The 15,278-nt window shown below is 40.1% G+C and overlaps 1 protein-coding gene across 4 annotated transcripts in view; it reads right to left on the bottom strand.

Annotated features, from left to right (window-relative positions):
• Positions 1-15,278, bottom strand: part of FCHO2 (FCH and mu domain containing endocytic adaptor 2) — a 97,224-nt gene extending 81,946 nt beyond the window's left edge. The window contains exons 1-2 of one of the 4 annotated variants that reach the window (XM_080573186.1): positions 15,132-15,278; positions 14,880-14,969 (exon numbers count right to left, since the gene is read on the bottom strand). Coding sequence is in view for 3 of the 4 variants with exons in the window: in XM_080573185.1 (XP_080429311.1) it covers positions 8,196-8,228 (33 nt within the window). In the remaining variant the exon portion in view is untranslated. Of the gene's footprint in view, positions 1-8,195; positions 8,625-14,879; positions 14,970-15,131 lie in introns of those variants that run through there. The other 3 variants (XM_080573185.1, XM_080573183.1, XM_080573184.1) reach the window with 3 other exon arrangements.

The raw sequence follows: 15,278 nt of genomic DNA on the forward strand, positions 1-15,278 counted from the left end.
GCAGCCTTAAGGCACACCTGATCAGGGCAGTTGCCCAGCAGCTGAAAAACAAAGCTGACAAATAAAAACGAAGGTCGGTGGTCCAGATCACGATGAGGATGCGAACAGCTGCGCTGCTCAGCGGGAGCAGCAGAAGCAAGGAGGCGTTGGGTGGGTGGCTGGAGGAAGCTTGCAGCGCCGCAGTAGCAGCCCTCTGGAGCATGCATCAGTCTGAGCACTAATGCAGCAAGCTCCCTTGAAGGACACCACGTAGACACAAATACATTTATTTACAATTAACAGGTGAGTGAACGGCAATTTCATTCAGATTACTAGTAAGGATTTATTTGCTTTAGTTCTTCCAGGCACTGGGAAAAACTAGCCAAAAAGAAACCCGCAATCGAAAAAGAAACAGCGATAAAATGACTGAAAACCAGCAAATTAGTTTTGAGGAAGCCAGATATCTCCAAACACAAGAAGTAAACAGTTGCACTCCTACTTATTTCTCCTTGCAGTTTGAAGCTCAGAATAATTTTGATTACACGTGCACTAACAGGCGCCTTATTATCTTCATGTATTTACTCAGTATAAACCCTGATGAACACCACCACATTATAAAACACCAGATTAACTCTGTAATTGAGAAAGTACTGATATTTTCAATTAGAATACAAAATCAAACTCTAATATAACAGTTGTTGTCATGCCCAAATCTGGAGGTTTTACAAACAAGCATTAAGCATGTCTTCTAGAAAAAATAATAAATTTCTCCTTTATCGTGTGTGCTTTCTTTGCTTTACTTTAATGCGTTTCTCCTATCTGAACCAACCCCCTGACCTAAATGTGCTGAACACAGACTGCTTGTGAACTTTTAAGTGTGACTGTTCATAATGGGGTAACTTTTAATCTTTCCTATACTGGAGGCTCCATAAATTTCCTGCCAGTTTAGAAACACAGGAAGGGTAGCATAGCCATGACCCTACTTCTGGCTGCAGCCTTCCTGAGTGCTGACAATCTATCAGAAATGTAACTCTGCAAATCCTTGCGGAACTGAATGATCCAGACCAACCAATTTCCATCATCATCTTGTTCCCTAATTGTAAGTGTAGTTTAATGTAAGGAACTAGTTTTTCCACTTAAATGAAGTCTTCTAATCAGTTCTAGTCTTGTTCCTAACATCACGTTGAACAGCAGACAGAACAACAGAGAAACAGAACAGTTAGTTTCATAAATGAAAAAAGCTCTCTGAATGCCACTTATTTTATATATGATAGGTAGTTATCCAAGGCTAAGTGAAAAATCTATTAAAGATTAAATGAAGCAGCAAGATCAAAGCAGGCACTGTGACTTAGTCCCATGCAGTTTAAATCTGGTGCAGCTAAAAGATGTTTTCACTTGCAAATACAACACCAAGTGCAGCCTATCTTACCAATATCAGGCTCCACCTAAAAGCACTAACATCTAGACTTTGAAACTGCTTGATTATTTACAAGTTACATAATCAAGAGTTCTGATAATTAACCTAAGGACAATTCTCTAAACTACATTACCTTCTACTCATGCCTGGGGAGACATTTGTGTACTTATGTCAAATAAAGCATGATATCTCGGTGCAGTGAGCAGATGTTTTTCTGCTTGGGAAAAGCTATATTGCCTATCCATAACCACTCCATTTAGTGGTTATTTTTAAGAAGGGTAGCTCAAATACTCACGTACTGAGCATCACAGTTAAGGCTCTGTATTTAGGATGCAGATGTATGCTGAAGCTAAGAGAAAAAAAAATGTAGTTCAATTTACAAAAATACAAGTACTTGCCCCCTACATGCATATATAGCATCAGCACTGTTTATTTGTGTGTTTTTTTCCTTAACGCACTCCACAGATGTGGCATCAAATTCTGTACATGGGAACTGTAGGTATAGCCAATTAATCTTCACTACGATTTTTACGTGCTCCTTCCTGATGCCAACAGTAATTGCTGGGATCACTGAAAGCCCAATACGAACTGTCTTAAAAATAAATAAATGCAGCAGGCAGTAGAAGGAACTGGTGAGACCTTCCACTCCTGCTCAGAGGCAATTACCATCCCCTTCCGTAACAGACTGCCCATGAAGTCTGATGCACATCCCTCTGCTAGCAGCACCTTGGGAGAAATACCAGCCTGTATGCAACACACTACCAGATCAGTCTGAAAAACTACTCTGAATGTCATATCAGGGTTAAAATACCATCTGCTGAGGATGACCCCATTAAATTACACTCAAGCTTATTAGCAGTTTTTCCTTTTTCCCTAGAGCTAACAGAACTCTCTCTTCCGAAGCTGGGGTTCTTGTTGAGGTTTCCCATTTTACGCCACCACAAGAGAGCTCTTTCTCAGATATGACATAAATGTCTCCTGAGAGCAAGCCATCAGGAAAAAGTAAGACTTAAAATACAAGCAAACACCTCACTTAAGCCCACAATAAGGAATACGGACCAACTTCGTATACAAAATAAACAACACTCCCAGAAAGCGAGGGTAGACAATCATTCCACTTCCCTCCATGGAGAACTATCTGCAATGATTTTCTCATGGAAATGAAAGTAACCCTGTCAGCAACTGAGAAGTCAGAATTCAGCATTTCCATGACTTGTACATAACAGGAAACAGATTACATGAACTCCGTTTTACTAAGCTACTTAACAGACTTAGAAAAAAAAAAAAAAAGACTAAGTTAGTTTGCTGCACATAGAGATAATTCCGAACCTAAATCTACATTTTGTAAACTAGCCAGAAATTTTTGGGCCATCTGTAGCACTGTTTATTTCCTACGTTTCTAATCAATTTGTCTAAGTGCAAGTTCTGTCTGCTTTGGACTAAAACTGTTCAACATTAACATGTATTAGTATAAAAAGCTAATACTCTATTATAGCACGCTCCTTTTTCCTAATGTAAACAAATGCTTCCCAACTATTGACGTGATTATAAAGTTTCCATGATTGGTCAGGTACTTACTACTGGTTTGGCCAGTGTGAGAAGCAAGAAGAGGACAGCTGCAAATACTGCTTTCACTGCAAAACTCAGTGGACAAGTCAATAAAAGGCACATGCAGTACTTTTTGATTTTGGTCAAACTTTAGAAGCTTGTTGAGAGATTCAGCCAAAGTTTAACTTTTTCCAACTAAGTTTGGCAAGTAAAGAAACGTTTGACAATAAGTGAATTACCATCATTTTAGCCTATGCTTTTGTACCACACGTGAGTAGTGGCTGAGTATGCACGATAATCCTTCAACCCCCTATTCAAACTTTTAAACATGATCACAATACCACATTACACTGAAGGAATAGAACAGAATAAGAAAAGTATACTTTTGACTTCAAACAACTTAAATCATAATCTGTTGACTCCCTTTTTTTATTTTTTTTAATAGCCTACCAAACCTCCAGCTTATTCTCCAGGAAATAGACAAATATTCAAACTGCAACATTCAGAAGTGCTTCTTCGACTTAAAGACAGGTTTTCTTTTTAACCCTATGAATTTTAGGTCTCTAATTTACTTCAAATTGTCTAAAAATGAAAATTGGATAATCTCCAAATTAAGTTAAACCTTACAACCGTCTATGGCAAACATGCAATATCAACGACATATGACCAAAAAGAAATTCTCTTGCTAGATAAACCCTAAATAGAAAAAGCCTAGAAAATAATTAATATGGAAAACAGAGTCACTTGCTTCAGTTTTGGTGGTGAGAATAGGAAAGTTTGTATCCTTTGCCTCTTCTATGGGTCGCTTCCAGAGAAGCTGTCCTACAGCTACTTTTACGCTTAAAAGTACTGCCCATACTACTATCAGATGCAAATATGAGAAAACCACACCCCTGAAGTAAGAGTATGCATATAAAACCCCTAGCAAGGATAAATCTTAACAATTTATAAGGCATTTTGGAAGAAAAGTTTTTCTGTATCAAAGTCTCAGAGTCGCACTGACAGGCCAAATAATAACTGTAGACATTCCCATAGCTGAGCGCAGGGAGAAGCACAACTCCCTCAGGGGGGGTGAAATAAAGCATTATATGAAACTAGACACAACTTTTACAACCTTTCTGCTATAAGATACAAGTTTAACAGGTTACAAGATACTTCATTTTAACAACTAATTTACATATTTTAGTGCATCAGAGACTGGCTGTTCATTCCCCTCACCCTAAAATGAAAGTTCTACATATTAACCAAAAAACCCTTGCTCTTTATCCACAAAGTTAGATGTATACTGTTTGCTACGGCTTGTCCATTTGTACCGTTGACTTCTTTTCGTGAACTCATAAGGAAGTATGACTTTAAAGAAATAAAGCTATAGAAGTCCAGCTAACCTCAGGTAAATTTAAACAAATTTTAGATGCTCTGATATACGCTGTTGTCTTTTTGTTTAATCAGTTACTGCTTACTGCAGTTTCAAGTAAGTAATGTTTCCTGCATAATTAAGCACTGCTTAATCTAGCGGACATAGTCTACACGAAAATACTCCTCTGATGCATGTGATGGTGTTACCCTTTTGAAAGCTGTAATTTTGGATCACTGAGTGTCTGAAAGAGCTACACAGAATTGAGTGCATGGAAACACCCAAAAAGTTGTCATCTGACGTTTACACAGGCAAAGTATCTTCTTCGGTTCTGAAAGTTTTGAGAAGTTTGAACACAAAGCAACCTGGAAATTTCAATTTCCTTCTTCCAGTTTCAGTAAATTAAATACAGATCAGCTACATAGAAGCTCCAGGCATACAATGGAGGAAGGACGTTTTTTCCTCTACATCTAGGTAATAAAAAATATTTTGGGGACAAGAAGATGGAAAATTGCCAACTCATGCTAAACGAGTACACAAAGAGGGAGGGGACTGAACAAACATTGCACAACAGCTCTCCTGAAAACTGAGCATCCATCTGCACACCAAGCCGAAGAGTAGCACTGCATAAACATATGAATGGGCCTCCAGATGGAAGCACGACAAGTCTCGGTGTCAATCATAGCCCGTAAGTGCGTAAGAGAATACGTCTTACATTTATTAGAGCAAGCCTCTTCACAAAGCTGAGATTACTAACCCCGGACACAGCCAGCCCTTACATGTTGCAAAAGCCCCTAAGAAAGGAACCTTCCTGGCAGCCCTCCTCAAAGGCTACATGTAGCATAAGCAGCTAAAAAGATAAAACAGAAAGAAATTGTCAAAGCTGACTTAAACATGTATTTTTATGCCGCAGAACTTCTTGGATGTTTAACATGTGCACCATTGCAGAGACCAGTTTCAGCTATGCATAAAACTTCAATCGGTTTAATCAAATTAATTTAAAACAATTTACAGATGTATGCCGACTGGCTTAGAAGTGGCTTATTTTGGTTGACTTGAAACAGTTTAATAGACTTACAATTAACGTGGGTATCGCTTGCACCAGGCAATTTAAAACCAAACTTATGTCAAAGCTTATGCAACACTTCCTAAGCAGTGCTAGGAAAACAGTAAGTAATGATAATGAATGCTTTTTTTTCTACTGTACTGGCATGAGTGTATTCAAAGTGACAAAACCTAGTTATTTATAATGGAAATAACTTAGGAAAGTGTTCCCTTTAAATTACATCATTGTTTTGATATAGCACATACATAGCAGCGAGCACCCAAGTTTTATGACAACATCCTAATTAGGAGTGGGGAATGTTTGGCCATGTGACTTGAATGCCTGAAACTCAGTCATAAGAATCAAAGCCATTTATAGTCTGCATTACTCGTTCATAATTTCTGATACCACAAACAAATGAAAAAAAAAACACACAACAAATCACACACACAAAAAAACAAACCTATATGATACTGACTTTGAAAAGCTCAGGAGCACCACACTCTACTGGCATACCCCTATGTTTTTCAAGTGACAGTACAGGTCTCTGAACTTCAACTTCATGTCCTGAAAATAATCTTGCAATGACCTGATAGAAGCAGTCAACAAATGACAAGCCCAAAAATACCACAAAGTAATTTTTTCTTACATTCCCTGCCAAAAAAATAAAATTGCAACTATCCAGTTACTTTTAAAAGCAGTACAATGTGGAAGTCTAATAAGCTTCAAGACTATTACAGTAAAGAAGCTAAAATTTGTTTTGTCTATACAAGAACCCTGTTAGGATCTTCTTAGAACATAGCAGCCTGAACAGTATGCAAGAAACGCATGTATATTCATGTCACCCCTCTCTACCAAAGAAATCATTTGAGACCCTCAAGTTTCTTAGGCCTTTTCCTACCAATTATTGCAGGTTATGAAGCTGGGAGAGGGTCTTCCAAAGCACAAGACCCAGAGTTCCATTTCCAATGTGCCATTTCAGCTGCGAATTGATGGCAGCATGTACGTAGTATAATTAAGTATTAATTATAATGTTTTGGATTTATTCCACATCAGCGCTTTAGAAAGTATAATTAACCCCATTCTATAGGTGACGAACAGGACAGAAAGGACGAACAGAAAAGTAAAATACTTTGCCCTGTGTTACCTAGAAGGCCATGGCAAAAGCAAGAAATAGACGACACTTCTTCCAAAGTTCAATGCAATACCACTTTTCTTTCTATTTACAGATTTATCTTCGTTATTTTTAGTCATCATGCGGTCAGTGCATTTCAACAGCAATCTTCTAATTTCCGTCTCAGCATTCTCACCACGTTTCAAAGCAGATATAGATGGTACCCTGAATCTTCCAAAGTAACAGTTCTGAACAATAACCCATTCTGAAAAGCTGGACAAGCCTTATCACTCAAAACGCACAAACCTACGCTTGTTTTTGAGGACATACTTTCTGATGTTAAAAATTATACATATGCATAGCCACTACAGTTTTTCTAGAAAGATATTTGCCCACATCAGCAAGGAGGCAGCCATCCTCATCGCTTTTTATTTTACTTTTACACAAAACAAAACTCTGTCTGTGGTATTACAAAGGTTTCTCGTCAAATTTTGCCAGTTTAAGACCCTGTCTACTGTCTTTGCCACCACTGCAAGACAAGCGAGAAGAACGTGCTTCCTGTCCTACTCTACGTCATTTTTGGAGGCAGGAAAAAAATACCTGCGCCAACAGAAGAAAAACTCCTTTTCTTGGCACCCGTTTCTAAACCCACAGTTGGAGTTTGGCCTGCGAGCTGTAAGACAGGGACTTTGCAGAGCAGAAAGGGGGAATGGGAAGCGTTGGGTAGACGTCTACTGCCTCATATTTGCTGGTAGCACTTTTGAAGGCACAGAGAGACAACATAGAAAAATAGCCCTCTATCTTCATTGATTTAACAAAATTACTGGCTTACTACTGAAATTAGCCACAGATAAGCACACAGTCAAAAGCTTAAAAAGTTGAAAGTTATAGTACTTACTGCAGTTAAATGGAAAAATATTTTATTTCAATTGAGGTAGCTGGATAAAAGCTTGTATTTCACTTTATTTGTAGGAGGAGATACTAACTTTTCAAATGAAAACTTGACTTTCTACATTAACTTAAATATTTATTTATGTTTAAAGATGAAAAGATTTCACACATTAGTTTAATACTCATCTCCCACAGCAGAACTGCAATTTAAGCGTCTCCACACGCCATGGGAACAAACGTGGGCTCTTTGCACCCGACTTTAACGTTTTGTCGAAAACAAAAAGAGCCAAAGCAAAAAAAAAAATAAAAGAAAGAAAGAAAAAAAAAAAAAACCAGCTGCAGACAAAACACGAAACCAGGCTTACGCCCGGAATAACAGCATATCGCATCTGGGAAACGGGCTTTCTCTAGACGTTAGGAATAACTATTGTTTGTGCAGAAGCAGGAAGATGGGAAGGTCTGAGGTATTTTCTCTCTCTTTTTGTGCGTGTGTGTGTGTGTGTGTGTGTGCGTGCGTGTCCCGGGGAGCTCGCCGATCCCCACCAGCCGGCGGGGAGGCAGCGCACGGCGGCAGCCCGGCGAGCCCCGACGACGCAGCCAGCCGCCGCAGCGCCCCGGACCCGTCCTCCCCGGCTGGGAAACACGCCCCGGCTCGCTGCCGGCCCCGGATCACCGCTTCCCTCCCCGATCTCCCTGCGGAGCCCCCCCCCCCGCGCCCACACACCGGCACCGGGCCCCCCGCTCCCCGCACAGCCTGAGGTGGGGGGGGGGGGGGGGGGGCTGCTCCCGGCCTGACGGGGCGACCCCCGCGGCACCCCGCGCCCCCCGTCCCGCGGCGCTGCCGTACCCAGAAGCTCTCGGCGAAGTACGCCATCATCATCCCGCCGCCCCCGGCGAGCGCGGCCCGGCCCCAGGCGCCGAGTGGCGAGGGCGGAGGAGGAGGAGGAGGAGGAGGACGCGGGGGAGGAAGGAGCAGCCGCCGCCTCCCTCACACGGCCCCGCCGCCTCCCTCACACGGCCCCGCCGCCCCTCGCCGCCGCGCATGCGCGCAGGCACAGAGTGGACACGGCGCTGCTACGCAGGCGCCAAGGGGCCCGCCCCGCTCCGCCGGGAGAAGGGAGGGTGCGCATGCGCATGGAGCCCATGGGTGGGAGGGGGGTGACCCGTTGGGTGCCGCTGTCCGCCTGAGGGTGGCGGCGGCTCCTCGGGGACGGGGCTGCCTCTTGCCTGCGGGGACCGCCCCTGCCTGGGGAGCGGCCCAGCGGACAGGCCCTGCAGATAGCCTGACGCGGAAAAACACGAACGCAGGCGCAGAGGACGGTGAATTAGTGTGTGCGCAACAGCAACGCGCCCGCTCCTCAGCCCTGCCTGTTAAGCAGAACGTAGCGTTACGCTGCCTCGTAGAGTTGTGAGGGGACAAACGGCTTCAGAAGGCTGAGCTTCAGCAGTGCCAGTCCCACACTGACAGTCTGATCCCTGAGTCACATCACAGAACCACATACTGTGATACATGTATGTCACAGAGTCCTATACTTGCGTCCTATATCTCTGCAGGGGCCGACCACTGTACTCACCCCAGGCTGGGGTGAAATGGTGCAGGAAGCCCAAAACAAGGGCAGTACCCCTGTGCTTACTGTCCCCTGGCACTCATTAGGCATTGCCACCACAACTGCTCCCAGTCCTCAAGTCTCACCTACATCTTACTGTTCCTTTTATCAAGGGTACAGCTGCCAAAACTATCTACGGTCAAACACCAATTTTACTCAGGGGCCAATGCATCCAGAATAGGGTAGATGGTCTTTATGGGGGTTTTCATGTTGATTAAACACCTCCATCAAAGCCAAATGGTTAGGAAAAGCGTTCTGCAGAAGCTTAAAGAACTATAGACTTTAATTAGGCATATATTTTACGTGCTAGGGCAAACGAGACCACCAAATTTGTATCAGCACAAGTCAGTGTGATTCATTCTGCCTTACACAATTTCAGCTACCTTCATCCTCCATGAACATGTAAAGAATATCATTCCCAATTGGTGTAACCCTTGCTGGTAACTGGCTATACCTTTAGCACATTGTTTCCTGTAGCTCCATGGTAACTTTAGGAGTGCCTCTCTTTCTAGCAACATTCTCCTAAACTTTCAGTGTATGCAAGGTTCGCTGAGTCACCAAAGCCAAGACAGAAAAATTCTGGACCCTTTGTGTAGTCAGAACTTATAAAGATGTCCCAAAAGACTGCTAGATCTGGATTTCTCTCTTTTCATAATAGTAGCAAGCATGTATATGGTAATTCTAAACAACAATATGCTGTAGTACTACATTAAAAAAAATGCTTTATGCTTCTGTTTACATGATATAAGCAAGCATTCTGCATTATGATGCTCTTAACCTAAAAGATATGAACATAGTTCATTTTGTAGTGTGCATTGTTATCTGTAAGGATGTACTCCAGGGCAAACAATGGAATAAAAACTGCATGATGAGAGCTGAGTTTGTTTATTTTTGTTTTCCTCCCCTCTCTCTATAGCAGATATATATATATATATATATATTTTTTTTCCACATGGACAGATACTATGCTATGATGGAAGGGGAGTCAGGTTTATTTATACATTTTAAATATGACTTCCCATCTTCCATTCCTATCTACCATTTTCAAAGGTATATAGTCATCCTGTATCTATTACTACATCAAGATGCAAAGCAACTGCTGCTGTTCTGCAGCAATCTACCATCACACAAGCATCAAACATATCCTCAGGCTTTCTACAAGTTTCTTTCCCACAAAAGTTAAGTGAAATGCAAAATCTTAGACCTCAACTTTAAGCATCCTGCAGCACAGGTACAGTTATCTAGAAAACCACTTTGATATGGATGAAGATCAGGAATAATAATTATGTTCTTAAGGTACACTGAAATTCCCACAATAAAATTAATATCTTCAGGAGTGAACTTTCTTTTGAACTCCATATACAATCACAAAGCTCTATCGGCAACAAAGGGTTGTTTTCAAATTTTAACATCGTGCATGCAGATCTTGTCACTTACCTTGTATTTACAGTAGCACATACTGAAAAACCCTTATTGAAGCCAATCTTATTACACACATCCCTTCTTTGGAGACTAGGCTAGATAAGAAAATTCTTGATTATTGATTACCTTGCTTAAGGTGCTGCTGGGTATTATGTAGTGAGCATGACTAAAAAATCAGTTCATGTGCTACATCAGTGCCATGTCAATAGCCAGTCAGTCTCTACAATTTTTCGGGCATGCCTCTTGCACAGCACCCAGCAACAGGTGTTAGGATGTATTAGAACTCAGTATCTTGCAACTGAAGTTAAAAATTCAGTATAAAGACATATGATGGGGATGAGATTTTATGTACTGTTACAATATCTAGCCAGTGTATTAATGTCATTCTACAGGGCAACTCTGCAAATTTTCTAGATAGAGAAATCCACAATGGGTTACTAAATACAAAGTCAGTGTCACTTATTCTGGAAGCCTATGAGAATACTTTGCAAAAAAATACCATTTATAGTACTTTATTCTTTTTCTTTTTTTTTAGGTATTGTCTTTTATTGTTTGCCAAGGACAGGATGCTGAGTTAGGTAGGCTCTGTCCCAGCACAACTGTTCTTTTGTTCTTATAGTGCAATGGGAGTGGGCAGAAAGGAATGCTGTTCTGATAGCCATAACTATACAATGAGCACTGTAAAATACAACAAACATTCTCATTGCATATTATCACTAGCTTTCACAGAAGATTCAAGTAATTTTCTGGATTACTAAGTTTTTTAGTAGAAATTTTAAAAAAGCAATTCCTCTCCTATTTTTGCCATCTACACAAATTTAAGGTTAAAGAACCATAACAATACACCTCACAGTAAGAGTATGAAGAGCTGAACAGATTTCTTGGCTATACCAGTTAAGTTATATCTCATGAACACAATCCTCATTTTGAAAAATGATGCCATTTGGTACTAATGTAGGTTGCATATGTGTGAAAGGATGTCTTCAGCTCATAATTCCTCTCCCAGAAAAGCATCCCCGATTCCAGTTTGCTCTCTCCATTTCATTTACCCATCCTCCTGTATTGCCAGCTTCTGATTTTGTAAGTTTTAATAATAACCTATTTTCAACAATCAATCTTTTTAAAGACTAATTATGCAAGGCATAGCATATATGCAGTGAGTTCTTATTGGGAGGACCTGTCAAATATGATACAGAAATGTAGAGTGCATTTAGACTACAGACATTAGACAGATATCATTAAAAAACAAAGATTGTATATTGCTTTCTACCTATAGAAACTAAGTTAATCTACCTTATGAGTAAGCCATTTGAAAATAGATTATGAACTTTAGGCACAATAACTGAATACAATTCTGGGGTACACCCATGGTACATGAACCTACAACTGAAGGCACTAATACTTTAAAATGAGAAAAATGAAGACATCAAATAACCTGAATTAAATTTGGCTATTACATTACTGTCATAATGAACTGCCAAAGAGCTAGTTGATATTTAAAGCTCTTTATACATTAAAAAGAAAGAGTAAGAAACTGATGCAGGTAAAATACATAATCTCACACTGCGCTATTTTTTTTAAAGAGAACCTGAAGAAGCAGATGGAGTTGGACCATATTTATCCTTCTCAGATACATACCAAATTGAGGCACACCCTTGAAATGCATTTACTTTACTTTTTTAAAATAGTTACACAAAGAACCTTGATAAGAAAACAAGAACTTTTACTGACAGATTCCAAAACAATGAGCACTAGAAAATGTACAAAGCCTTTATTTATTTTTTTCTTACAACCGTAGTGGAGAACAAAAGACGAGGCAAAAGGAAGACAGCAAATTGCTAGGGAAGTCTCTTTCAAGAGCCATTTAACTGTGGTAAATATTATCAGGTTGTGTTATAGGATTTCAAGATCATCAAGAGCATGTTCTAAGCACACGTTTGTACCTGGCTAGATGCAGACATTACCCAGAAGCTTAATGATTCACTTGCTTCTGATCTAGACATTACCTTCATGACTAGAGAAGGGTTGTTGTTGTTGTTGTTGTTTGTTTTGTTTTCTTAAGGTACAAAAAATGTAATGAAGTCCCATACATGGTAATTAAAGCTAGAAAGGTTTAGAAAAAAAATCTGGCTAGGAGTAAGAAGCTAAAAAGTTGGTAGCAAATACACGTAACTTAAAATAACTTATCCAAAGAGTACTGGCAATTCTCCAACACAATCTTAAGATATTCCCATCTCTTTTCAGAGATATACACACAAACTGAAGATGTGGTCTATTGAGAGATCACAGGTGAGACTATGACCAAATTACACTTGTGGGCATAAAAATAATTATGCACATAGATAACTACATTTATTACAGTAAGAGATCAGCTCAATTTTTTCAGCTTTCTGTAATACCTCACCTGAGCTATTTCAAAGTTGCTAATGATTTTTGTGTTCTGTTGAACCATTCACTAGCAAGTTTCAACTTCCCTGGAATGATGTATTCCATTAGGCTGCATCATCTGACTCACTGTATATGTAAAACCACACTTCTATTGATCTAGTCAGCAAGCTTGATCACATCCCATTCATTACTTCAATTACTTGAATTATGAACTCAACAGCATTGTTTCAGAGTGAGTCACTTAGTACCAATACTCGACCTTTATTAGTCTTCTGCTCATGCCGCCAAAATCTTGCTTCATCAAATCAGTTAAACCAGATGGAAGTGTTAGTTGGCATTAGTAACTATAAAATGCAGTAGTTTAATGGCTATAAGTTTCATGTTGACTCTCTCCAGTGACACTTCAGTCCTGCCTGAAAAATTCTGTTATTTCTAATATATTCAGGAGATGTATTATTATAGATACACCATACTGAGTTATCTCATCTATATTCTCTGAAAGGTGGGGCAGTAATATGAAAAACTATTTTGCTGTGATCCTGTCAGGTAGAGTCAATGGTTAGCTAGACTTTGTTGCTCTATCAATATTTTCAGCCTGAAAATAGGTTAATCAATGCACTTGGAGCAGCTTCTTATTTGTGGCCAACCAATGAAAAAGAACTTAAATTAAAAAAAAAAAAACAAAAACAAAACCAGAATTGTTTAAAGGATTTGAATTAAATGAAAAGCAAACAAATCTGAAGCATTTAGAAGACAAAGCTCTGATGGTGTAACTTCACTTAGTACCAAAATGCCACATAGTACCTACCACACAAGCAAGCTGTGATTTCCAGACCACAAAGATCTTCTCTGATAATATGAAACAGAAACGGTAGCTTGTGGTAGAAAGGCATGAAGTTCCACTAATAAGATCACACGGTATCTCAGGAAGGTGTTCTAAATGCAATCTAGTGGAAAAAATGCTGCTTGTGTTTTTAATTAAACACAAATACAGCTCATTATTATTACTATACTAATAAACAAGAAGCGCAAAAGCTCAGGAATGAGTTTTATGAGATATAGTCAAGGAATAATGAAAAAATTAATTTGGACAGATTTTTTTTTCTGTTTAGGTAAGAAATCATTGGGAATACTATGAAAGAGGTAAAACAAAGAAGTACAGGTACTGAAGTAGCATTGCATGTTTGAAATCTGAATGGCAGTAATGGACAGCATAGGCAGTGAACGAGTGGGTTGCATTTGGGAGGAAGTCATGCTGTGTGAAAATATAAACTTTGATTCTTTACAGCATCCATAGTTATACATACTAGTGCTTACCAATGGCAGCCATCAACTTGAGCAGCTGGAAGACAGGTGAATTTCATAGTGACCTTATCACTCGATAAAAATCACCTTAAAGCTTAAGTCATTATGAAGATGTGCAGACTTGTATTAGCAATAATTTTCAGGGCCTCCTGTCTCCACACATAGAATAATATCCTGTTATTTCTGCCACACTTTGAATTAAGATAAATAATTAAGAAACAAATGTATGTGAGATGCGTATTGCTCTTAATTAGGTAAAGCTCTGAGTTGTACCAGTGGGCAATTGACCTCTTCAAGTCTCCACAACTCCCTTTTTAATGCTGCCATTTTATGGACTGAGTAAATGAATGCTTGCAAGTAGTGGGAGCTGTGGTCAAAGGTTCCAGCTAGCTTCTGTCTGTTTTTTGCCCAAGACAGACAATGGTTTTGATGTATAAAACCTTTGGAAGTAAGAAGGATTGGAATAAGGAAAATTAAAATTAGTTGCATCTTCCTCTGGAATACTGGAGAAAGTGATGCAACTCTCTTACTCTCCTCTGCTAAGGTATATAAAGAATGAAAGAAAATGGCCACTTAATTCTTAGTCATGCAATTCATCTGTCCATCCAAAGTACATCTGCTCCTAGAAGGAAAAGGCGTGTGAGTTTACTAGCCTGGGATTATTTTGGGTATAGTTTCAAAATGTTTATTTCAGCAAGCAGAGTTTGGAATGAAAAACGTATGTGCAAGACAATGACCAGAAATATGTATAATGACTGAATTTTTTTTTTTCTAATACGATCAGGATAAAGGATGGCAATGCAACATACCTTGTGTCAAGATGCCATTCTGGGAAGATGTACTGGGTCTGGCTGGGATGGAGTTGACTTTCCCTGCAGCTGCTCTGCCTGCACCTGTAGCTGGAGCAGCCGATGGCACCAGTGTTGGTCTCTTGCTGAGCAGCACTGGCACAGCACCCAGACTCCCTCCAAACCCCCCCGAGCCAGCAGGGGGTGGGCAAGGTGTGGGGAGGGGACATCACCAGGGCAGCTGACCTAAAGCGACCAGGGGACGTTCCTTACCTTGTGGTGTCACACTCAGCAATAAAAGGTAAAAAAAATAAAAAATAAAAGGGAACAGGGAAGGAGTGGGGCAGGGGAGGCTCTCGTTATGAAGACGTCTGTCCTGCCGAACAACTGCGTGTGTATTGAGGCCCTGCTTCCTGGGAT

This window comes from Anser brachyrhynchus, assembly GCF_964034855.1.
Source record: "Anser brachyrhynchus genome assembly, chromosome: Z".
Classification (NCBI taxonomy): domain Eukaryota; kingdom Metazoa; phylum Chordata; class Aves; order Anseriformes; family Anatidae; genus Anser; species Anser brachyrhynchus.